Source organism: Hyperolius riggenbachi, chromosome 6 (genome assembly GCF_040937935.1).
Source record: "Hyperolius riggenbachi isolate aHypRig1 chromosome 6, aHypRig1.pri, whole genome shotgun sequence".
Lineage (NCBI taxonomy): Eukaryota > Metazoa > Chordata > Amphibia > Anura > Hyperoliidae > Hyperolius > Hyperolius riggenbachi.
This window is the reverse complement of record NC_090651.1, coordinates 160,996,504-161,023,390: the sequence shown is the minus strand read 5'-3', so window position 1 is coordinate 161,023,390 and position 26,887 is coordinate 160,996,504. Positions and strand designations below refer to the sequence as shown.

Genomic DNA, 26,887 nt, shown 5'->3' with positions numbered 1-26,887 from the left:
AAAAAAAAAAGTTTAGATTAAACAGTAACTACAAATACTCAAGTAACCACACTTGCGTGACATGAATATATCTATCTGGCCATATGAACATATACATTCACCTTCTTCTAAGCAAGACCATTGCATAAGCTATTTTTTCTGCAAGAATGTTAACTGATGGAAAGAAGCACATCTTTTGTTTCCAATCATTTCTATTACATTTTTCAAAAAAGGGTAAACAGACAGAATGTCTTATAAAAGTTACAGACAAACATAAAACAGTCTGTCGTAGTGTAATTGAAAGTCCAAAAAGACACTAGTTAGGTCTTGTGACGTATGCGCAGTCACCCACCAATTCCTGTTATAATATACACAAAATACTGGAGAAGGAATTAAATTCTACAGATGCTAACAGTGATGCTTTGCTGCAGTTTACCATAAAGCCTTAGGGTCCATTCACACTTGTGCGTTTTCAGAGCGATTTCACCTTTGCTGAAAATCGCTGGGGTTTTTTGAAACGTGTGCACAATGAAAGTGTATGGAAGTGTTCTCATCTAAGCGGTTAGCGATTTGCTGAAACGCAAACGCGTTACATGCAGCGTTTTCTGTGCGATTCTGGAGCAATTAGCGATTCAAAAAGTATTAGAATTGCCCTACAAATTGCAAAACGCTAATTGCTGGGAAACTGCTCTCTATACAGTGAAGAATCGCTAGGAAAAAACGCCAGACAATCGCTCAGCGTTTTGCATTAGCGTTTAGCGATTTCTAGTGTGAATTGGCCCTTATGCTGGGCATACACAGCTCTGGCGCTTTGAGTCGGCCAGGAGAAAAGCGCAATATAAATGTTATGTCTTGTCTTGTCTGTGCCCTTTTCAACTGGTCCATTACAAATGGGACATGGACAATAAATGTGATAGAGCAGGGGTCCCCAACCTTTTTGAGCCCAGGGCCCACTATCCCGACCAAAATTCTCTCCGGGGCCCCCCTGGGGGGCGGGGTGAGTGGGCGTGGCTACTGTCGGCGGCAGCAGCCCCCCCTTTTTTCCCAGTTACCGCAGTATAGCAAGTACAGTTACCGCAGTATAGCAAGTACAGTTACCACAGTATAGCCAGTATAGTTACCCCAGTATAGCAAGTACAGTTGCCACAGTATAGCAAGTACAGTTACCACAGTATAGCAAGTACAGTTACCACAGTATAGCAAGTACAGTTAACCTAGTATAGCAAGTATAGCTACCCCAGTATAGCCAGTACAGTTAGCCTAGTATAGCAAGTATAGTTACCCCAGTATAGCAAGTATAGTTACCCCAGTATAGCAAGTACAGTTAGCCTAGTATAGCAAGTATAGTTACCCCAGTATAGCAAGTACAGTTAGCCTAGTATAGCAAGTATAGCTACCCCAGTATAGCCAGTAGTTACCCCAGTATAGCAAGTACAGTTAGCCTAGTATAGCAAGTATAGCTACCCCAGTATAGCAAGTATAGTTACCACAGTATAGCAAGTACAGTTACCACACTATAGCAAGTACAGTTAGCCTAGTATAGCAAGTATAGTTACCCCAGTATAGCTAGTACAGTTACCACAGTATAGCAAGTACAGTCAGCCCAGTATAGCAAGTACAGTTAGCCTAGTATAGCAAGTATAGTTAGCCCAGTATAGCAAGTATAGTTAGCCCAGTATCGCTGCCCCAGTGTCGCCAGTACAGTTAGCCCAGTGTAGCCTCTCCTCTCCTCCCCCGCGCGGCCACCGCTCCTGTTACCTTAGGAGCGGGCAGTCGCTTCCTTATGTTCCCCATAGCGCCTCTCCTCTTGCAGCACCTCGTATTACAGCAGCGCTTCCCGCGCGGCTGCTGTAAGGAAGGGTAGTAAATAGGGCAGCGGCTTCCTGTAGCGGTGATCGCCGTTACCATGGAAACGCTGCCCCGCCTCCTTCCCTCCTTACAGCAGTCGCACAGCAAGCGCTGCTGTAATACGAGATGCGAGAGGGGCTATGGGGAATATAAGGAAGAAAGCGGCCGCCCGCTCATAAGGTATCAGGAACGGCGGACGCTGGGGGGAGAGGGAGAAAGGCCAGATCCGCCGCGGCCCCCCAGAAATCTGCCCAGGGGGCCGCGGCCCCCAGGTTGGGGACCTCTGTGATAGAGGACAGCAAATGCTGAGATAGAGAGATAGATATACATATATATACATATAGAGAGAGATATCTATATATCTATATCTATCTATCTATCTATCTATCTATCTATCGGCGTATAAGACGACCCCTACTTTTCCAGTTAAAATATAGAGTTTGGGATATACTCGCCGCTTAAGACTACCCCTCTTCCAATGCACACACACCAAAAAAAATAATAATCATACACTGGTGCTGTGTATGAACAGATACTGGTGCTGTACTGTATGTGGTACCCAGTATATAACAGTATACAGGTGAATGACTGACTAGATTGGTCAACTCTCCCTTTCCCTAAGCGGATTGGTCAGCTCTCCCTGTACCTATTTATCAGAGGAACCCTTCTGGCCCACGCTTGTAACCTATTTACCTCCTTCTCTGCCTCTCAGATCTTGCACATTTGCGCCTGCGCTTCTTCACTACAGTCCTTAGCAGCGAGATCTGAGACTCAGTAACAGGATAGGACATTGCACCCGGCATCAATGACACCCGGCGTAGAAGATGCCCCCTGACTTTTCAGAAGATTTTCAATGGTTAAAAAGTAGTCTTATACACCAGATTATACAGTGTGTGTTTGAGAATATAAGAGGAATGGCAGCAAATACAATTCTTAAAATACAATTCCACATCAATATAAGTAGAGATATAGAATAGATTACATAAAAATATGATCAAAGGAGAAATGGCCCGAGGCTTGGCTACCTAAATAAAGCACAAAAGGTTATCTGTGCCTCTTATTCCCCCTCCACCATAATCTCTACAGAAAAAAAAACCCTGAGTTTTGACTTAAAGGGGGTCTGTTGACCTTTTAAAAAACAAAAATCCTCTTCCGATGCACCGTTCCCCGCCGCCAGCATAATTATCAGTCTAACTAGTTAACCTTCCTGGCGGTAACCCCAGGGTAAGCCGCGCAGGAGGTTTTCTCAGGCCCTGCTGGGCCGATTTGAGTAATTTTTTTTTTGCTGAACGCAGCTAGCACTTTGCTAGCTGCGTCAGCACTTCGATCGCCGCCGCCCCGCGCTCGATCGCCGCTATCTGCGTCGCAACACAGCCCCCCCTTAGACCCCTGCGCTGCCTGGCCTATCAGCGCCAGGCAGCGGCAAGGGGTGGATCGGGACTCCCTTAGACGTCACGACGTCCATGACGTCATCCCACCCCGTCGCCATGGCGACGGGGGAAGCCCTCCAGGAAATCCCGTTCTTTGAACGGGATTTCCTGATCGCCTATCACCGGAGGCGATCGGCGGGGCTGGGGGGATGCCGCTGAGCAGCGGCTATCATGTAGCGAGCCTTAGGCTCGCTACATGATTTTAAAAAAAAAAAAAAATCAAAAAACTGGCTGCGCTGCCCCCTGGCGGTTTTTAATATACCGCCAGGAGGGTTAAATAGAAGTGCGGCTGCCGCGCGCGGGAGCGAGCCTGTGCACGGCAGCCGCACTTCTAATCATCTAGTTAGACGAATAATTACACCGGTGCCAGCGGCGGGGAATGCTGCATTGGAAGAGGACACGCGGGACATTCCAGCTGCAGGGGCCGATAGAATCCCCAGGTAAGTGGCAGTTTTTGTTCTTTTAAAAGGTCAACAGAACCCCTGTCAAATTTTCAGATACGAAGAGGCAGACTTGCTGCCAATGTTACCTCCTATAACCCTCCCACTTGCAAAGAACTTTTTTTTTCCAATTTACACTAAGCTTTTTCCATGCTTTTTTTGTTTCTTTTTTAATGATTGGTTGGAAAAACATAATTAAAACAGGAAAATTGGTTGAAAATTGCACAGCATCTCAATTTACTGGAAGAGCTCACGTTGACCAACACAAATGCAGGGCAAAGGTAGAATGCACTGCGTTTATAGAAACCATGAATTGCTTCAGTGGAAAAGGGGCACCATGACTTCCATGGTAATCAAGACGAGACAAGACAAATAACATTTATATTGCGCTTTTCTCCTTGCGGACTCAAAGCGCCAGAGCAGAGCAGCAGCCACTAGGGCGCGCTCTATTGGCAGTAGCAGTGTAAGGGAGACTTGCCAAAGGTCTCCTACTGAATTAGTGCTGGCTTACTGAACAGGCAGAGCCGAGATTCGAACCCTGGTCTCCTGTGTCAGAGGCAGAGCCCTTAACCATTACACCATCAGCCAACTGCTGATCACAGTGCCCTTGCAACTAGTAAGATGCATGCAATCTGAAAGATCACAATGCGGTCAGTGGAAAAAGAGCGCTAATATCTGGTAACATGTATACATATAATATTAGAGGACTAACTGGCTATAGCGAATAAAAGTAAATAACTCAGTGGGTTAACTGTTCTTCCAGATAGAATAAGACACAATTGAGTGCCATTAGAACATGAAATGCTTTGGAAGTTTGTTCTTACGGATCATTTGCAGCACATCAGAGCAGTAGGTTAGAGAGATATGAACTCACTGGTACAGGCTTAAAGTCCATTTTAGTGATAACGGGCATTTTGAGGGTGAGCTACAGGTGGAAAAAAAGGTCAAGTTTTGCTGAAGTACAAACATACCCTCATGCAGAGAATCAATCCTGAATTAAACTTGAGTGCTATAAGCTGAGAACACGAGGAGGACAATACTTGGTTAGAGCTATACTCAGAAGTGCTACTTTTGCTCAGACTATCAGAAGGAAGCCCTTTTCTGTTGAGCTTTCAAGCCACCCTACTGGTCCTTTAGGGCTGTTTTACACTATGTGCATCTATGCAGCTTTTGCAATCAAATTAGATGCAACCAACACAACAAGTTAGGCCTCTTTTAGACGGACGGCTGTACTGCATGATTGTAGAGCAGTTCATTCATCCTGCCTGCCACAGAGCGCCTTTCGAATGCAATTTGTTTTTAACCCCACGCATAGAGTCGGATTTACCATAAGGCACTGTAGGCACGTGCCTACAGGCACCTGATGATGGAAAGGCGCCTCACTCCCCCCTCCCCTAGCGCCTCTTTCCCTCCCCTATGCAGAGTCCCAAGCAGAAGGTAAATGATAGGTTACTCCGCTCTCAGCATTGCACTGATGAGATCTCTCCGCAGATAGGGACATCACTAGCTACTTAATACTGAGGGTACCTCTGGCTACCTAATGCTAAGGGACACTTGTAGCAACCTATGACAGACAGGGGAACTAAGTGAGAAGTGTCAGCTGGGCCAGCCAACACACTTGCAGTGCCGTTCGTGGGGATTTGTAGGTTTATGGAGGGCGAAGTCTACGGTGCCAGGACATCTGTGCTTATAGGCTCCAGTGATGTAAATCCGGGCCTGCCCACGCATGTCAACATTTGGTATATGGTGCAGTTACCAACTAAGCATGGCCACAATCGGATGACACTCAGCATGGTGACCACCTCTCTACTGCCCGTGTTGAGTTCTAGCAAGAGCCTGGTGGTAAACTTACCGCCTTCAGCTTCCTGTGTGAAAGGGGTCTTAAAACGAATTATTTTAAATCTTCAATATGAAACACGCAAGAAACAAGTCTTCATAAATGTGGAAGATAGTAAATTATAGCTTATAATAAAGTGTAATATTAGTAGTAGAGGTGACAAACTTCTGCACAAACTAGGTATTCAGATACTGTATAAGATAATGGCTTCAATTCACTAAAGGTGTGTACACACGCACTACGGCAATGAACGACAAGTCGGTCAGACCCTCCCGCTGGGCGAGCGTTCCAGCAACAGTAGTGCATGTGTATAGTCTGTCAGGCAGACTGATAAGGCCGTTTCTGAACAATCCACTGACCGCACCTTAAGATCATGCTAGAGATAATAAGGCAAGAAAAAACTTGCCACCACACAGTGAGAGAGTCATCTTATCTCTTCATTCCTTAAGTTACCTCCTCTGTAGTTATTTTCACGCAGTTAATTAACAGACTGTCTAACTTTAGAATTCTGGAGTTATTTTAAGGATTGAAGAGTTAAATTAAAGACAGAAGAGTTAACGTTCGGTTTGCCTGATGTAAAATGTTTCCTGAATACTACATGCCTTATCACCATGGTGATAACTCTAGAAACGTTATTAAAAACAGGAGATAAGCTTAGTGAATTGAAGACAATGGCCTCAATTCACTAAGCTTATCTCCTGTCTTTAATAACTCTTCTAGAGTTGTTACCATGGTGATACGGCATGTAGTATTCAGGAAACATTTTACCTCAGGCAAACCTAAAGTTAACTCTTCTGTCTTTAAGTTAACTCTTCAATGCTTAAAATAACTCCAGAGTTAAAGACAGGCTGTTTATTAACTGCATGTAAAAATAACTACAGAGGAGATAACTTAAGGAATGAAGAGATAAGATAACTCTCTCTTATGTGGAGGTAAGTTTTCTCTTGCCTTATTATCTCCAGCATGATCTTAGTGAATTGAGGCCAATGTCCAATTAAGAGGAACTTCAGCCTAAACAAACATATAGGCCTCAATTCACTAAGATCATGCTGGAGATAATAAGGCAAGAGAAAACTTACCTCCACACAGTAAGAGAGTTATCTTATCTCTTCATTCCTTATGTTACCTCTTCTGTAGTTAATTTACCTCCTCTGTAGTTATTTTCACATGCAGTTAATGAACAGCCTGTCTTTAACTCTGGAGGTATTTTAAGGATTAAAGAGTTAACTTAAAGACAGAAGAGTTAACTTTAGGTTTGCCTGAGGTAAAATGTTTCCTGAATACTACATGCCTTATCACCATGGTAACAACTCTAGAAGAGTTAATAAAGACAGGAGATAAGCTTAGTGAATTAAGGCCATAGTCATTAACTACTTAAAGACCTCCCCACGCCAATGGGTGTGGTCGCGGCGGCAGCCCCAGGACCGTCTAACGCCAATTGGCGTCAAGTCCTGGGGCTGGGATTTGCAGATCGTGCGCAGGCTGTGAGCGCATCTCCTGCTTGAGGGGCGGAGCTCCGCCCCGACTTTGGTCTCCAAGCGGCACTGTTAGACTCTAAACCGCCGTCTTTACACAGTGTGCAGCGCTGCGATCAGCAGCAGCGCTGTACTGGGGACAGCCGTGTGACACGGCTGTCCCCCTGGGGGACTTGGAAGCGATCTGCTGTGATAGGCTGAAGCCTATCACAGCCGATCTCTGTGATAGGCAGACGGGGAGGGAGGCAGGGAGGGTAATTTTCAGATATATATATATAAAAAACAAAACAAAAACCCAGCAAATGTTTGTTTATAAACAAACAAACCTGGGGGTGATCAGACCCCACCAACAGAGAGCTCTGTTGGAGGGAAAGGGGGGGGGGGGAAATCCCTTGTGTGATGTGTTGTACGGCCCTGCAGCTTGGCCTTAAAGCTGCAGTGGCCATTTTCACAATAATGTGCCTGGTCTTTAGGGGAGGGGGGGGGGGGGTAAATCGGTCCTCAAGTGGTTAAGTTACAATAATTATGTTAATTAAAATAGATAGGTAATATCTCTCACCTACTCTTGTTTTAAAAGAACAGGCAAATGTTTGTGATTTCATGAGGGCAGCTATCTTTTTGGTTGAAAGGAGGTGACAGGGAGCATGAGACACAGTTCCAACTGTCCTGTGTCCTGATCACCCCTCCCAGGTGCAAATCAACGAGAACAACATCACAAATCCCATCATGCTTTGCACAGCATCAGGGGGAAAATGCCCAGTCAGTTTTCTTTGATGGGGCGGAGCTTAGCTAAAATGCAGCTAAAAATAATGCTTTGGTAAGAAAACTTGCTGTGAAACTTAAAGAAACACCAAGCCTTTTCAGTGCTGCGGAGTAGATTTTTAGTCTGGAAGTTCACTATAAAGGAAATCTGAGATGATTCAAGCACAGCACCCTGTAGGCTGTCTTGCCTGAAGCTCACTTGCTGTTGTGTCAGGCCGCTCTAGTTTTCTGTAGTCCGCTCTGGTAGATTTTGACTACTGCGCATGCGTAGCCCCTGTTCCCTGCCCAACTACTGTCCTACCTCTCTCCTCCCCTTCTCTTCCAAACTACTTTAGCAAAACATTTACTTGGACTTAATGTCGCCATACATCCGGCAACTTGGAGGCCAATCGACCATCGCATGAATTGGTCAGACATGATGCAAGATGTTAAAAACAACAGTGGAAGAACACTGTTGAGGTTAAGCGGCTGGCTGCCCGCTGACATGTGAGTTTTACCCATACACTTGTGAGTATAACTTTGAATTTTTGAATAAATCATCCCTTTGAATAATGCACTATGGCGCGCTCCATTTGTTTTTAGTTTCTTGCCAAGCCACACCATTACGGAGCGTCGCAGTGCATGAGTTTAAAGAGGAAACGTCTGTGGACGAGTACTAGTGACTAGGAGCGCAAGACACCTTTTGTTGTTGTTTATGATGCAAGATGTAGAGCTAAATCGGATGTGAGTTGTTAACGGCGGGCTATTTCGGGACGAGCGACTAACGCGATGAATCCCCCTTTGCTGCCCCCCCCCCCCTAATGTGCCCCCAAGTGCACTATACAATACCTGTCTCTGTCCACCACTGGCTCTGGGCACAGTCCTTGGTCCATACACAATCCTCATGTGGTTGCCGAAGTAACATGGGTGTGTGTGTGACGCCATACATGCGCCCACCGGCAACCACGTGGGGCATGTGTATGGACCAAGGACTGTGTATGGACCCTGGAGACAGCGGCGACCATGGACAGGTTATGTATAGTGCACCGGGCGGGCACACTGCACATTAGGAGAGACAGTGTTGGACCGGCAAAGCAGCGGACGCAGCGTCACAAGGCCGATTCCAGATCAATATTAAGATGAAATTGATTGGGAAGCTGCCTGCGGTGTATGGGCAGCTGACAGATCTCTCTCTAATCAGATTTGATTAGAGAGATTTGTCTCTTGGTTGAATGTGCCCATCATCGCTAGATGTATGGGTACCTCAAGTCCATTACCAGTTTGTTGATCTCCAGTTTGGATTTCGTTCCAGCCACTCAAAGGAAACTACCTTACTCAAAGTAAGCAATGACCCTACTCAAAGTTATGCTGGGAATACACGGTTCGTTTTTGCCTTCGTTTAAACCTTCGTTTCGATTGTGCCTTTCGTCCTTTTCGATCCCGAAATAATCGATCATACAGTTAATATCACCACCCACGGTTTCGTTTTTTTTTTCGATTCTGATGGTTTCGTTTTTCCAATGATCGAAGGCTGCAAAGAAACGAAACGAAAATCCCTTTTTACAGGGACGGACTAGCATAAACGAATATATAATCGATCTGAACAGCCATCAAGCCTACCAATGGCTCGATTAGATGGATAAAGAGATAATATCAAACATGTTCGATCACTAGTCGTTCGTTTTTGGGGTCTATTAATCAAAACTATAATGAGATTATGACTATTTTCACATACGTTTTCAACACTCGATTCGTTTACCGAACGAATCGAAGGCTAAAACGAAGGCAAAAACGCAACGTGTATTCCCAGCATAAGCAATGACCTAATCAGATACACAAAGGATAAAATGCAAAATCCTGACTCTTGCCTACAAAGCACTTTACAACCCATCTCCTTATTTAAATAAACTTCCAGATTCCACCCTAAACACAATCTCGGCTCTACTAACAACATTAAACTGGACCTGAACTCTTGCACAGGACTGAAGAAATGCATAGAGAAATGCACACTGTATTAAGTGTTTAGCCTGGCTAATTCCCCCTAATTTGTGTCTTATCACAAGTTACAATCTGATCTCTCCCGTGTCACATGACTGCCTATGGCAGAGAAGGCCATTTGAAAGCACAGGAGGTTAAAGCTGTATTGTCACCATAAAAATCAAATTTCAACAGCAACTGTTCTGAGTGTATTAAGTGATAAAGATGTTGATCCTGCATTCAAAACTTTTTCTGCTGTTATGATTTGGAGTTATCACATATTTTAGGAGCACTGTCCCTTTAGTAGTCAGTGCCAAACAGTTGAATGCTGGGGGTTCTTTTTATCTATAATATATTCCTCCTCCTCCATGTATTTCCCTGCCTAGCTTCTTATCTGAAACACCCTCTGATCACTTGTGTTTACAAGCAAGGCTGAGGAGACTCAGCAATTGGAGGAGAGAAGAGAAAAAAAAAGTGCAGTTCCTAGTATACACCTCAGTGGGAGTGTCTGAAGACTGGGAGGAGGGCAGCTAATAAATACACAATGAGCAAGAGAAGGGGGGGGGGGGGGGAGAATCAAGAGTCAGGGAGGATATGATGTCAGCATTAGCTTGGCAAAATGGCCACTGCCTAGTATAAGATTTTATGCTTTTCCTTTAAAAAATTCACAGGAATCACTACGTGGATAGCACAATACATCTGTTATTCAAGTAGAAGTGGCATTTATCTACTTATATATGTGTTTTGTATTTCTAGGTTAGCATGGGTGTTGCTTGTTCTTTAACAATAGGTCTACTTTCATGAATCAGGAAGTAGAAACAGTGCAGATTTATTTTAGGATTTGTATCAGATGTAATAAAGAAATGTTTTGTTTAAAGGGAACCTAAACTGAGAGGGATATGGACGTTTCCTTTTAAACAATACTAGTTTCTTGTCAGTCCTGCTGATCTCTTTGGCTGCAGTATTGGCTGAATCACACACCTGCAGCGAATCACACACATGCAGCTAATCTAGTCTGACTTCAGTCAGAGCCCCTGATCTGCAGGTTTGTTGAGGGGTTGTGGCTGAAAGTATTAAAGACACAGGATCAGCAGGAGAGTCAGGCAACTGGTATTATATTAAGGCTTCTTTCACACTAAGACGTTGCGTTAGGTGCTACGTTAAGGTCGCATAACATGCACCTAATGCAACGCATGGTGGTGGCAGAGGACGTTAGCAAAGAGCCGCGTTAAGCGGCTATTTGATGCGTCCGTGATGCGTACTATAGTACACATGCGCTGGTGGAGATCACGTGAGCGAAACACTCCGCATCACGTGGTCCCGCCAGTGACGTCAGCACAGTGCAGTGAATATTAATTAGCCATGTGGCTAATCACTGCGCCTGTGCAAGCAGGCTAACGCGGCAAAGCCGCTCTAACGCCGTAGCATGCTGCACTTTAGATTGACGTGCAGCGTTACAATGTAACGCAACGTGGGCACTGTGAACAGCCCATTGCAGTTACATTGCTGTGCAGTGGGGAGCGTTACAGGCTGCACTAACGTGCACCTGTAACGTCCCACTGTGAAAGCAGCCTAAAAGGAAAAATCCATCTCCTCAGTTTAGGTTCCCTTTAAAAGGTTATTATGCTGCTGTGTATATTTTAGAGCAGAGAGAACGTTCTGAGTTCTGGTCCGCTTTAACCTGTCTTCATCTCTGGTCACCTCTTCTCACTCCCACTTACAAGACTTCTCCTGATCCTACCCCCTCCTCTGGTACTCCCTCCCTCAACACATCTGCCACACTGAGCATTTTTAGGAGCAACCTAAAAACTCACCTCTTCAGGCGGGCATACTCTCTCCGTTAGGACACCTTGGCCACTGACCACATTTGAGTTTCATTTCTGGGTACCTGGAGTCAGTGGTTTCATAAACTGAGAAGTTGGACGATTTTTGCACCGACGCCACAGACCCTGTCACCGACCACCATTTTACCATCTTAGACAACTTCCCTTCACTTTATGTCCTTTCCCTCTAGACTGTAAAGCCGACTGGCCAGGGCTTTTTTTACTTTTCATCCCCTAGTGCCATGTAATGTGCGTACATGTCTTCCTCCCATGTAAAGATCTGTAGTTGATTTGTTCACTGCATCAGCTGCAATCCACCATTGTCTTGCACTGTTAATACCATAATATTATACCTTGCACTCTGCTGTGCAGCACCACGGAAGATACTGGCACTATATAAATCAATAATAATAATTCTGGCATCAGTAGTGTAATGTCTAGTACACACAATGAGATTTTCTGGCAGATTTACTGTCAGATCGATTATTGTCAACATGTCCAATCTGATTTCCAAACAATTTTCCATTCACTCCTATGGGAAAATCAGATTGGACATGTTTGAAATTATCGATCTGACAGTAAATCTGCAAGAAAATCTCATTGTGTTTACCTGGCATTAGAAACACACACCTAAAACAAGCATGTGGATAATCCAGTCAGACACATCTGATCTGAATGATTACTGGCTAAATGTATTTGCCAAATGGTTTTAGCATGGGAGGAGGGCTGGTATAGCCTTTACACATTTTATGTAATAAGAACGTGTGATCATACTCTCCGTCCAGATTTTGATGCTGGGTGTCCCTCAATTTCTAATTTATTTTCTTACATGTATGGAGGATAATTGATATGGTAAAATATGCATCTCTGGAATTAACCCACATATTTGATAAATTTGGCTTACACCCAAAACAATAACTGAACTTTTCATATTCTTCTCCTTTTCTACCTTCAGTTTCACTGTAGGAAAATTACATATTAAATACACAAGGTCAGCTAATATTTGCTTTGCTTTGCTATTGACCGATACACCCCAAAAATAAATACACAAAATCAATGCTAGATACGGGAATGATGACAAATGTGTTTTACTTAGACGGTTCTCAAATTCTTTTTCATGGGTATCAATTTACTGGTTTTATCTAACAGTAATTTTGGAAATGAAACTATTCAATAAGCATATGTAAATGTTATTCGGTAGCAATAAACTCCTCTCTTTTGCCAATTTCTTGCATATTTTTAAAAAGGATTTGAAATAAATTCAAGGATAAAATTTGCTTTCAAAGTACAGTTACCCATGTCACAGCAACCCTATCGGGTCTTAAAGTTTATAAAATAGCCTGACCTTCTTGATGTGCCATTATATACTTTCAGCACAGCAACCCTGGGTACCATGTGACAGCCCTGGCATTGTAAACAAAACTAGCAGTGCTGTATTGCACAAAACAACTGCACTGTAGAACTTGTTCTAATAGAGAACATAGTCTGCTCTGCTCTATAATGCAGCTGGCACATGCGCAATACTGCACAGCTTGTTTGTTTACAATGCTGATGTCACAAAAGACCGGAAGTCTGCTTATAATGCTGGCAACCCACTCTGCAATTTCCCATGCGATCGAGGGGTACGTGGATAGAACATTGTACTGTGTGTACATGTCCAAGCTGCTCCTGATCGATAAAATAATCGATTTTCCGATGATAACTTCACAAAACTGATTCCTTTCTCGATCAGAAAAAGAATGGACATGTCAGAAATATTTGCCCAATTCCTGTCGATCCGACGGGAAATTGCGTCCTGTGTTCCCAGCGTTAGATTATACCCCCTTAAAGCCCTAAATTATAACTGCTTAAAGTATACTTAAAGTGAAAAAAGAGTGAATAAAGTAAAGACTGCCCCCTGAAGAAGGGTACTTACAATGACACAGACCCATCTTCATTGTTAATTAACTTAATACAGTAATCACCTCAATCAAGTTCTAGGCAAGCCCGACCATCAGAGCAGTCACCCAGAGCATGAGCTAAAAGCAGTGTTAGTACCCTTTCCTGTACACCTACAAAGAGATGTAAATCTGTTCACCTTACCCCATGGGCAGGGATTTATTTTATTCACTTGATTATCACTTTGGGTACATGTGTTTAAGAAAAGTTAACTTTTTAGGTTAGTTTCAGAGATCACATGAAAACTATTCTCCATAGCTATGCAACAGTTCTTTTAGGTGTAGCCAGAACATGTCGACAATCCAAAAACTATTTACATACTTTAATCGGCAACATTTCATCTTTAAAGTGACCCTGAGCAGTAACGTAAATTAAAAGAATTTACTTACTGGGGGCTTCCACCAGCCTACTGTAGGCAGCAAGGTCCCCCGGCGTCCTCCTGGCTCCTCTCCGTGTCCCTCCAATGGCTCCCGTTACCGGCGACACCCGGGCCGGGTTCGGACCGACTCTTCCTGGATCCTGACGCTCGTCGTCATCACGCCGGCCACCACGCGTCATCATGCCGGCCGGCGTGACAGGTGTGCGCATGCGCGGTTTATAAATAGAAAACCACGCATGTGCAGACCTGACACGCCGGCCGCCATGACGACGAGCGCCGGGATCCAGGAAGAGTCGGTCCGACACTCGGCCTGGGTGTCATCGGTAATGGGAGCCACTGGAGGGACACGGAGAGGAGCCAGGAGGACGCCGGGGGACCTTGCGGCCTACGGTGGGCTGGAGGAAGCCCCAGGTAAGTGAAATCTTATTTTACGTTACTGCTCAGGGTCCCTTTAAATAGTATTATATACTTTCATTACGCACCATTATCTACTGTATTATTTGGATTATAAGACTCCCCCCCCCCCCCCCCCCCCCCCAAAAAAAGGAAAAAAGTCACTGCGGCTTATAGTCTACATGCAGGGAGTTCCTGTCTTGTGAACGCCAGCCAATACGAACCCCAATCAGCCGCAATGTCAGGGACACCATGTACTGTGTCCATGCAGTGGAGGACACAGGGGGACAAATGGAGGACACATGGGGACATAAAGGGGGCACAGAGGAGGACACAAGAGGGACACAAAGGTGCATATAGGACGACACAAGGTGGACAGAGGCGGATACATGTGGGGCTCAAGGGGGACAGAGGGTCACAGGCAGACAAGCGGTACAAGGGGGCATGAGGTAGAAAGGGGGTATAATCCACAAGATACCCCTTCATCACGGCGGCAACATTGTCCTCTAAACCTAGGTGCGTCTTATGGTCAGGAGCGTCTTATAGTCCAGAAAAATGTTATTTGTAGGACTTTTTGACCTTTAAAGGACATCATTAGAAGCATATGGAGGCTGCCATCTTTATTTCCTTTTAAATAATGTCATCCAGGGATTTTATCCGATGTTCATTTGGAGTCGAAAATTATTTTCCCCCCTTCTGAATCTAGTTGGACAATGCCTTGTAAGGGTTCTTCGCCTTCTTCTGGATCAACAAGGATATGTGAGTGTACAGGCTAGTGTTGTACCTTGCCTGGTTGAACTTGATGGATGGATGTCTTTTTTCAACCCAAATAACTATGTAACCCGTTGTCTGAACCATACACAATGAAACAAGCATGCAGCTAATCCAGTCAAACTTCAGTCAGAAACATTTGATCCACATACTCATTCAGAGTCTATGGCTACAAGTATCAACAGGACAACCAGGCATTTACATTTTTAAAAGAAAATCAATAAGAATCCCTCTTAGGGCTGGTGCACACTACAAGAGCTTTTTAAACTATCGATTTTAAAAACTCTTGCTAATGCAATGCTATGGGAGATTTTTACAAAATAACATCGCTCCAGTGAGAACACACATATAGGATAACATTAACAAGAGCTTTTAAAATAACAATGCACTTAGAAAAGCTCTTGTAGTGTGCATCAGCCCTTACTTCAGGTGTCCTTTAATATATTTTGAGCACACTAACCTAAATCTTATCCCTGACAAAAATATCTTGCAAGATATGATAAAAGTTTCTGTTACATGTTAACTTATACATACCATATAATTTCCATAAGCGTGATCGAACATTTCCAACACCTGTGCCCTGTAAGAAAAAAAGATGACCGATTTATAATCAACCATTACTTGTACATTATCCTGTATAAAATAGAGCTTTGTGAATAATTCTTCTTAGGGCTCATTAAGAATTTTTAAAGCTTTTAAGAGTTTTAAAACATGCTTTAGTATCCTTTAAAGCATTTTTACATGTTGAAATACAATTCAGTGCACATTTTAAACAAAAACACCATAGTACAAAAGTTCACTGAATACCCATTTTGACAAGGGAGGGCTGTACATATCCCACGAGACAGGTAAGCCAGGACTCCTTAAAAATGGCACGTGGCTCTTAACCTTTCAGTTTTTCGTTTTCAAACTCAACCCCCATGCTTGTACCCCAAAGTATTGCAATTAAAGCCCTGGTTCAGACTCGCACTCATTCCTTTTGTGTATAATATATTGTAAAGTTTGCAGTTAAAGATTTGTGCAGGGGGGTGAAGCTGGAAGGCTGCAATTGCTCAGCTACACTCCTCACCCGTAAAATCCAAATTCCCTGAGAAATAGTCTGCAAAGGGATTAATAGGTCTAATGCTTGGTACACACTGAGATTTTCTGGCAGATTTACTGTCAGATCGATTATTTCCAACATGTCCAATCTGATTTCCGATCATTTGCCGATCGATTTACAATGAAATGGAACGGAAAAGAGTCTGAAATCGATCCCAAAATGATTGGAAATCAGATCGGACATGTTGTAAATAATCAATCTGACAGCAAATCTGCCAGAAAAGCCCATAGTGTGTACCTAGCATAAGAAAATAAAGAGTGAATCAAGTTTTTGTTTACAGTTTCACTTTAAGCAGAATGCTTTGTTGTCAAAATAGTATTGTCAGGCCCACTTTAGGTGCTCCAAGCTCTGCACCTTGGCTACCCAGACACTGCTTTATTTAAACTGAGGAAGCGGACTGTGCTCCGCGAAGCACGTGATCGTTTTTGTGTCTGATTATTAAATTTTGGGGCACCTTCTCCCTCCCAGTGATATTGTCAGGCCCAGCTGCCTCAGTTATTTATATAACTGAGACTGTCCAAACCTTGGAAAATTGCAATGGCTGACAATGAATAGGAAAACAGTACATGAATCCTGGAATACAGACGAGTGCTGTAACTTATCGTTTCTGAATATCCTTTCCACTAACCTGCAGCCTAGGCAATTACAGCAGAAGCAAGCCAATAGATTGCAATGTGGAATTCGTTTACTGTGTACATATAATCACTTCATTTTAACTGGACCTCAGTGATCAGGTCACCCCTTTATTAATGCAACAAAGCCTAACACTATGAAGGTACATCTAAAGTGAGATTAAGGGGAATATCTGACCCATTTTCTCAGGCGCAATGTAAGCTGCACATTTCTGACAGAACCTACAACAGCAGAAGGTAATGGCAGCGCTTCCAAACAGACGCTGCACCAGAATTGACTACCTGCACAGGTATGCAGAGCTCAAATAAAGGGCAGGTTACACACCTTGCATTCAAAACAGGTACAGTAAAGGGGGGCGTCACCTTCAGCATAAGTTGTGCACAAATTATCCCTAATAGACTCTCCAACGGCGGTGACGTGCCCCATAGGAGAGAAACTAACCACTAATCTAGCAGTGAAACATATAAAAAAGTGAAGCATGTTCAAACAATGAAAATTGTCCAAAAAAAAAGAAAAAAAAAAGGTTAAAACCTCAAACTAATGTAACAGTGAAACATATTCAACAGTGAAACATATCCAACAGTGAACCCTAGCTAGTCTAAAATTAAAATCATAATCCTTACCTGGTGCAGCTAGCCATAAATGGTATACACATTTGTTCAGAAGACAGCAAGCAATGGGCAGCGCTCACAGGCTGCAAGTGAAGTGAAAGCTCCAGAGATATGCCCAGCCCCTTGGGGCTAAATACACACCTTGAATACAAATCAGATGCAAATTATGTGCTAACACTAATCTAAATTCTAAAATTTGAATGCAAGCTGACACCCCTGGAGGCAGCTAGCCTGAAGTATACTTAAGTTTTGTACAGCAGAAGGTAATGGCAGCGCTTCCAAACAGACGCTGCACCTGAATTGACTACCTGCACAGGTATGCAGAGCTCAAATAAAGGGCAGGTTACACACCTTGCATTCAAAACAGGTACAGTAAAGGGGGGCGTTAGCTTCAGCATAAGTTGTGCACAAATTATCCCTAATAGACTCTCCAACGGCGGTGACGTGCCCCATAGGAGAGAGGGGCTGGGCATATCTCTGGAGCTTTCACTTCACTTGCAGCCTGTGAGCGCTGCCCATTGCTTGCTGTCTTCTGAACAAATGTGTATACCATTTATGGCTAGCTGCACCAGGTAAGGATTATGATTTTAATTTTAGACTAGCTAGGGTTCACTGTTGGATATGTTTCACTGTTGAATATGTTTCACTGTTACATTAGTTTGAGGTTTTAACCTTTTTTTTTCTTTTTTTTGGACAATTTTCATTGTTTGAACATGCTTCACTTTTTTATATGTTTCACTGCTAGATTAGTGGTTAGTTTCTCTCCTATGGGGCACGTCACCGCCGTTGGAGAGTCTATTAGGGATAATTTGTGCACAACTTATGCTGAAGCTAACGCCCCCCTTTACTGTACCTGTTTTGATTGCAAGGTGTGTAACCTGCCCTTTATTTGAGCTCTGCATACCTGTGCAGGTAGTCAATTCAGGTGCAGCGTCTGTTTGGAAGCGCTGCCATTACCTTCTGCTGTACAAAACTTAAGTATACTTCAGGCTAGCTGCCTCCAGGGGTGTCAGCTTGCATTCAAATTTTAGAATTTAGATTAGTGTTAGCACATAATTTGCATCTGATTTGTATTCAAGGTGTGTATTTAGCCCCAAGGGGCTGGGCATATCTCTGGAGCTTTCACTTCACTTGCAGCCTGTGAGCGCTGCCCATTGCTTGCTGTCTTCAGAACCTACAACAGGACCATACTTAACTAGCTGCCAGTTAGGCCCCTTTTGCACAGACTTGCAATGTCCGATATCGGCCGCTCTCAAAAGTGACTCCATGGGGGAAGGGGATCTTTTCAATGCCAGTGCAGAGTGCTAACAAGCACTGAACTGGAAGGAGCTGCCATGCAGTGAATTCACCGCCTTCAGCCTCCTATGAAAAAGGGGCCTTACTCAGCAGCTCTCAAATTCAACTTGTCCTGCAAACCTGTGGTTCAGCATCTACAAATTCCAGTTTCCATGAAACATGAATTTGTTTATTGTATTTGCGTCTCTCTGATACCCATCTCTGAACACGGAAAAAGGAATTTTAAACCCAGTGTTCCAAACAGCACAGGATCTCCAAAGCTACAAAACATTTCTCAATAGATAGTGTGTAATGTCTAGAAGCTTTTTATTTTTCGTGCATAAAAAAAAAAAAAAAAAAAAAAAAAAAAAAAAAACTCATTTAGGTGGTAAGAACTTCAATTTTCTGTGTATTCATCATGAGCGAAAATACACAGACCTAGTGGAATTTTACCTTACAGCTATGCAGAAGTCTGTGTAATACAGACACGCAAACAAGGATTTACGTGCCATAGTAACTGCCTGGTTATCAGCGTTAGGCCTGGAACCCACTACAAAATGCTATCACAATCGCTTGCGTTTTGTATGAGTGGTTTGTAAGCGATTTCATGAGCATTTTTTGGGAACGATTTTAAAAAGTGTAATTAATTTGCCAGCGGTTGTGTAGCGATTAACATTTTTAATTCTGATTGGTCCTTTCAATTAATTTTCATTTTGTTACAGTGTGCAGTCATTCCAAACCGCTAGCAAAATCGTTCTGTGCAGGTTTTGATGAGCGATTAAGCCAGCGTTTATATACTTTACATTGCAGAAACGCTAATCGCGAAAAATGCAGCATGTCCTGAGTTTTGCGATTTAGCAATCGCAATCTCTGCAGTGGAATTTGGCCCATCTATTAACATTAGCTGAGCGTTTAGGGAAATCGCTAGCGGTTTGAATTGCTTCCTAAAAACGCTTAGAAAATCCCTCTAGTGGGTTCCAGCCCTAAGTCTACTTTAGGGGACTAAGCAGGAAACTTCATAGAGAACAGTTGTACAGTCACAGGACCCTCCTACAGCGCAAAACATTGTGATAAGCCAAAAAAATGTGGGCATAGTTTACTACAATCTATAGGAAACCTAGCAGTTCGAGAGGGTGCTGTTCACCCAGTCACATTAGCTGAATTTCCCTGAGAGATTATCTCCAAAACTGGCCCTAGCAGTGGGTAGAAAAATGAATATAGATTAAGTCAGCCAGTTCCATTGGCATTAATAGAAGAAGTCAATTTACAGACCATCTTCAAGTTTCACCCAGGTTTTGTCCTTTAAGAAAACAGGCTGCTTACAAAACTACCACTCCCCCCTTAACGCCTGCAAAAAGGCATTGAATAGGCTCTGCCCATGTACTAAATGTACATGGACATGTGATGGGTAAAAGTGGTCGGCTGTCGGGCCAGGAGGCACAGACCTTACCTTCCCTCTCTCTCCTAATTCCCTTTCCTATCTACTCATTACCTCCTTAAAGGGGAACTGAAGAGAGAGGTATATGGAGGCTGTCGTGTTTATTTCCTTTTAGACAATACCAGTTGCCTGGCAGCCCTGCTGATCCTCTGCCTCTAATACTATTAGCCATAGCCCCTGAACAAGCATGCAGCAGATCAGGTGTTTCAGACTTATAAGTCTGATCTGACAAGACTAGCTGCATGCTTGTTTCTGGTTTTAATCAGATACTACTGCAGAGAAATAGACCAGCAGGGCTGCCAGGCAACTGGTATTGATTAAAAGGAAATAAACATGACAGCCTCCATATACCTCTCTCTTCAGTTCCCCTTTAATGCAGTTTAAAGGAGAACTGTAGTGAGAGGAATATGGTGGCTGCCATATTTATTTCCTTTTAGGCTTCTTGCACACAGGGACGTTACAGGCGCACGTTAGTGCAGCCTGTAACGCTCCCCCAAAGCACAGCAATGTAACACTAGTGGGCTGTTCACTGTAACGCAGCAAAGTGCTGCATGCTGTGCGTTCTACGCGGCTAAGCCGCATTAGACTGTTTGCACATGCTCAGTCATGTAGGGGAGGAGGGGAGAGCGGCCAGGCACATGGCTAATTAATATTCACTGCACTCAGTGACGTGCAGTGTTTACTTCCTGGAGCGGCCGCTCTGTGCGGCGATTGGCCGGGCGGGACCACGTGATGCCGCATGCGTCCAAGAGTACGCATCATGGACGCCAGAGTGAGCTGCACAACGCGGCTCACTCCGACGTCCACACCACAGAGCACCAGGCGTTGCGTTAGGGGCACATTATGTGCCCTATAACGTCCCCTAAACGCAACGTCCTGGTGTGTAACTAGCCTTAAGCAATACCAGTTGCCTGGCTGTCCTGCTGATCCTCTGCATCTAATACTTTTAGCCCTAGACCCTGAACAAGTATGAAGCAGATCAGGTGTTTGACATTTTTGTCAGATCTGACAAGAGTAGCTGCATGCTTGTTTCTGGTGTGATTCACACTACTGCAGGCAAATAGCTCAGCAAGGCTGCCAGGCAACTGGTATTGCTTAAAAGGAAATCAATATGGCAGCCTCCATATGCCTCTCACTACAGTCCTCCTTTAATGAATGTGTACTAGAGACCAACATACATGGTGAATTTTACCAATATAAGGCTGTGAATATACTCTGCACTGTTCCCTGTTAGGGCCAATTCACACTTGCATTTGCAAAACGCTGACGATTTTTGCAGGAGTGACATTTGTGATTTCACACGTAAAAAAAAAAATCACTGAACACTGCGGCGATTTTTCCACGATCGCGTTTAGCACTTCTATAGCACTGAACCGCGATCGCCGGGAAATCGCCTGAAAATGGTGCAGGCGACACGTTTATGGGCAATTTGCAGCGATTAGTGCAAATCGCCCAAGTAAGAACTGGCCCATAGACTTATTACACTAGCGCTTTGAAAAGCGCTAGCGTTTGAGCATTTTGCTGAAATCGCTGGCAAATGTTCAAGTGTGAATGGGCCCTTACAGATATGTATCAATGTTGTATACCCCATGTAACTAGATTACAAATATAAAATTGTATCAATGTATTAGACATCCTATAAAAACACCTACTCCTTATTGTCATGTATGCTGAGTGGCACCAGATATTGTATGTACCTATATGTGGTTTGCATAGGTTACCTAAATAACAAAAATTGAATTTGTTAGGGAAAAAAAAAAAGTAGAGAGACAGGCTGCTTGGTAAAGGGATTGCAGCATGTTTGTACGGCAACCAAACCTAAACTATATCAATAATAGGTCAATTTGGAAAAAAGTTAGCGTCTGTACAGACTGATACAAAGCTGTCATGTAACATGAAAATGTTAATATTGGTCACAGTACTACAATCAGGATATAACTACAGCCTGTTCTTGTTCAAGGGCAACTGAAGCAAGAGGGATATAGACTGCCAAATGTATTTCATTTTAAAGAGAACCTAAACTGAGATGGATATGGATGTTTCCTTTTAAACAATACCAGTTGCCTGACAGCCCTGCTGATCTATTTGGCTGCAGTAGTGAGAAAATCACACACCTGAAACAAGCATGCAGCTAATCCAGTCTGACTTCAGTCAGAGCACCTGATCTGCATGCTTGTTGAGGGGCTGTGGCTGAAAGTATAAGGCCTGGAACCCACTGAAAACCGCAACGGCAAAACGCAACCGCTAGCGTTTTGTCTGAGCGGTTTGCAAGCGGATACATGCACGTTTTCGGTCGCGTTTTGCAACAGTGGGCTCTATTCATAAAACCTTACCGCAAGTTTTCAGCTCAAAACTGCGGATTTTCCCGTCCATTTAGCAAAGTGGGCATTCATAAAAGCTGTTCCCGCATGAAAATCTACAATCCCCCAGCAGAGCGAGAAATTTCCGCCTTCTCCAGTGTTATTCTAGATTTATCTAGAAAAAAGTAACAAAATGGCCATTGATAAAGATTAGAGGAAGCAGTATGTGGACGGGAAATACCGCTTCCTCTGATTTTGCGGATTACATACAAGTGAATTAGACAGACCTCCCAGAGAGAGCAGTGCACGGAGGGACTCTGCCGGATGAAGTGTTTCCGCATGCCTTCCGACAGCTTACCGCCAGCTTTCAGCGGGAGATCTCCGCTCTTGCATCGCAGCTGGCAAGATTTTTTTGAATGACCACCCAGAAGTGTAAAACACCGCTGCGGTATTTTCCCTCCAGGAGTTTTTTCGCCACAACTTTTTTATGAATAGAGCCCAGTGTATTTTTTTGCTCGGCGGTTGTGTAGCGTTTTGCGTTTTTATCCTGATTGGTCCTGTGAATTATTTTTAATTTTGTTACAGTGTGCTGAACCGCAAAACGCTAGCAAAACCGCTCAGTTTAGGTTTTGCTGAGCGTTTCTGCTAGCGTTTCAATACTTTACATTGAAGCGCTAACGCTCCCAAAATGCTGCAGGTCCTGCGTTTGTGTTTCTGGGAAACGCAAACGCTCCCGTGGAAGTTGCCCCATCCATTAACATCAGCTGAGCGTTTTGGCAAAACGCTAGCGTATCGCAGCGCTGCCAAAATGCTCAAAAAAACGCTCTTGTGGGTTCCAGCCCTTAGGCTAGAAACCCACTAGGAGAGCTTTTCTGAGCGCTTTGTGATTTGAAAAGCTCTAGCTAATGTAATGCTATGGGTGTGATCCCACTTGAGTGATGTGATTTCATAAAAATCCCCCATAGCATTGCATTACCAAGAGCTTTTTCAAATCACTCACGCTTACAAAGCGCTACCAGTGGGTTTCTGGCCTTAGAGACACAGGATCAGCAGGAGAGTCAGACAACTGGTATTATTTTAAAAGGAAAAATCCATATCTTCAGTTTAGGTTCCCTTTAAGCAATACCAGTTGCGTGGCTATCCTGCTAATCCTCTACCTCGAATACATTTAGCCATAAACCCTGAACAAGAATGCAGCAGATGAGGTGTTTCTGATATTGTCAGATCTGAAAAATTAGCTTTGTAATTGTTTCTGCCATCATTCAGACACTACTGCATCCTAAAGGTGGCCACTAATGATCCAATTTCTAGCGAAAAATCGTTCGAGTGATCAGAAATTCTGATCAGAAGTGAAATATTGTAATACATTGTTCACTACACCATCAACGAACCAATCTTTTCTTCCTATCACAACCAACAAGAAAATCCAAATTTTGGTTCAACGAAAATTAATTCGGACGACATTTTTTTTCACTCATTCATAATCGATTGTGTCCATCAACGGAGGTTATTTACAACCAATCCGATCAGAATTTCTGAACGCTCGGACGATTTTTCGCTAGAAATTGGACAGTTAGTGGCCACCTTAACAGACCAGCAGGACTGCTAGACAACTGGTATTGTATAAAAGGAAATAAATATGGCAGCCTCCATATATTTTTCACTTCAGTTGTCCTTTAAAAAGGGAATCTGAAGAGAAAATAAACGTATGATATAATGATTTGTATGTGTTGTACTGCTAAGAAATAAAACATTAGCACAGATATGAGTCATTGTTTCCAGTACAGGAAGAGTTAGGCCCTGTTTCCACTATCGCGGAAACAGCTGCGATTACGCAGTTTCCCCGCACATGAATCGCACGGGGAAACTCTGCCATAGGGGAGAATGGCGCCGCTGGCCGAATCGCTTGCGGCAGCGATTCGGCCGGAACCCCCCACAGAATTCGCGACGGAGGCTGCGATTCCCATAGCCGTGCATGGCATGGCTCATGGGAATCGCCTGCGATCCCGCCTACCCGCTCAGTGCCGGCGTGCGTCTCGTAGACGCACGCCGCACAAGTGGAAACAAGGCCTTAAGGTGGCCATACACTCGTTAGATTAGCAGCAGATAGATCATCAGTAGATGTTTTTATCTATCTAAAGTGTTTAGGAACATTTTTTTTACTAGGAACAGATTTCCAATAGATTTCAGTATGAAATCTATTGAAAAAAAAAAAAAAACCGATCTGATGGCCTTTTGTTGCCATCAGGTTTCCATTAGGCCCGATGCAAATTGATAAGCCAAATTTTTCCAACATGTCAGATCGATTGAAATTAGCCACAAATTGATCGAATCGGCAATCGATTTGCAATTGATCAGTCTATCGATATAGATCGATAAAAAATCTGATGAGTGTATGGGCCCCTTTAAAAAAAAAAAAAAACTTCCGTTATCTGTGCAAAGGAGCTTCTGTGAGCTCTGTGAAGTTATAAAGTGGTGGACAGCACTGTCTTTTGAAGCTCTTATCTCAACTGTCTCTCATTGTTTCTTCTTTGTTTATGTTTTTTTCTGCAGAAAAAAGTTCAAAGGGTCATAACCGGCTCTGTGGATCATTTAAAATGCTGAGTGTACTGTGGAAACTGCAATTATTAGAGAATGATGCAATGTTATAAAAGAAAAAAAAACCGATCTGCCTAAAAATAAAAATGACACTATTTTCTTTGCTACTAATGTTCTATTAATTATCCGTATTACACAACCAATTAATTATATAAAGAGGTTTTTTTTTTTTCACTTCAGTGTCACTTTACAGTTTTGTAGAGATTAATACTTAACAGAACACAGATTTCAACCCAAGGGGGAAACTTCTAATGGAGTGCAAGTGGGTAGATGGACTTGATATAAAAATTAACTTTGAGTCATACATAAACAGAATCATAAACACTTTAGTTAATTAAAAGCTAGTATGCAGAGAGTGCTTGGTAATCATTTATACACAATTAGGGTGTCCGACAAATAAAATGTACGTGGCAAAGTGTAGATGAGACAAAATGCCAGAAGATATGTTAAGAAACAATGCTAGAATACAATGTAAGGCTACTGCACACCGCAGAAGGCTACCGATGAACAATGCAACAACATGCACCAATCCTATCCCAGCTGTACAGCACATCTGCAGGAGACTCCATATGCTGCTGCACAAACAACCCCCTATGCTTCCTACAGCAACAACATCCCACATCGGCAGATATATAATGCAGATACACCAGGCCAGCCATCCCAGAGCAGGCAGTTACCTGAGCTGGGACTTCTCCTCCTTATTCATGGCACCATGACATAACCCCAATACCGCCACCTGGCACAGGAGCACACCGAGCAGCATTCGACCCCACAACCGGGGCACTTCCGCCGAGCAGCTCATTCTACGGCGTGGGGGGAGCTACTACCGCTGCACACACATACTTCCGGTGCTACAGAGCTAGCTGTTAACGCGTCCCGGAGATTCCCCCTCCGCCCGTGCAGTGTCACTGGCCTCAGGTATCACTCTCCCCCACCACCGCTGCTTGCAGCCCGCTACTTCCGCCTTCCAGCAGCTCTCTCATGACGCACTGGTCCGAATCTAGCGCAGCCAATCACAAACTTCCATGCTGTGCAACGTCACACCTGTGACATGGAACCGGAGATCCGGTGGGCTGGAGCAAGAGAGAGGAAGATGAGGTCTCCATAGTGCACTGATAAGAGTGTGAATGGTTGGGCTGCGTTGTACACCGATTAGATTCAAGGATAGATAACACTGACACTGTGGCATTAGTACACTATTGATGTAGTAAGCAATTGCTATCTGCGTGATTGTTTATTTCCGTGTAATGAGATCTCAGTAGAGCACTGCTCTGGAATCATCTGCAGCAACTACCTGTGTACAGATTGATGTAGTACGACGCTAATGCATTTATGGCAATTTAAGGAATTCCCTTCAGGACAGAAACCATTCTTTTTAGTGGAGGTTTGGAGAGTACTTGTTCTTCTGTAAAGGTTCATACACAAGTACGACTTTTCTGCATGACCAACCCGATGATATGACCAACTTTATGAACCAAGCTATACAACTTGTATTTTCTGCGCACCAACCAATTCAACTCCATACTTTGCACGCATGTGAACTACAGACTACATGATATGGCCACTTTCAAATGAAACAACTGGTACACATGTGGCCAACTGCACGATATTAGTCCAACAGTCATGTGAGTTTAACCTACTGGTAAATCAGGCAAACCTTCCGTTATCAATCACTCGTCTAGTCGTTTGTCACATGTTCACACGCCCAACTATCGTCCAATACACCTAGTTTGGACGATAGTTGGGTGGAAAAGTTGCACATGTGTGTATGAGCCTTTATGGTTTAGAATCTTTATCTAACGCCTCGTTACCATTGACTAGAAGATGATAGGGTGGACTCGGGAACTGTCTTGGTAAACAATGGCCTCAATTCATAAAGCATTACCGCATGCAGTAATG

General features: G+C 43.6%; 1 protein-coding gene across 2 annotated transcripts in view; it reads right to left on the bottom strand.

The window, feature by feature from the left end:
* EDEM3 (ER degradation enhancing alpha-mannosidase like protein 3) overlaps positions 1-25,977 on the bottom strand; it is a 104,630-nt gene extending 78,653 nt beyond the window's left edge. For both annotated transcript variants that reach the window (XM_068240121.1, XM_068240122.1), the window contains exons 1-2: positions 25,666-25,977; positions 15,566-15,611 (exon numbers count right to left, since the gene is read on the bottom strand). In XM_068240121.1, the coding sequence (XP_068096222.1) occupies positions 15,566-15,611; positions 25,666-25,790 (171 nt within the window). In that variant the 5' untranslated portion in view covers positions 25,791-25,977. The remainder of the gene's footprint in view (positions 1-15,565; positions 15,612-25,665) is intronic.
* Positions 25,978-26,887: the final 910 nt, after the last annotated feature.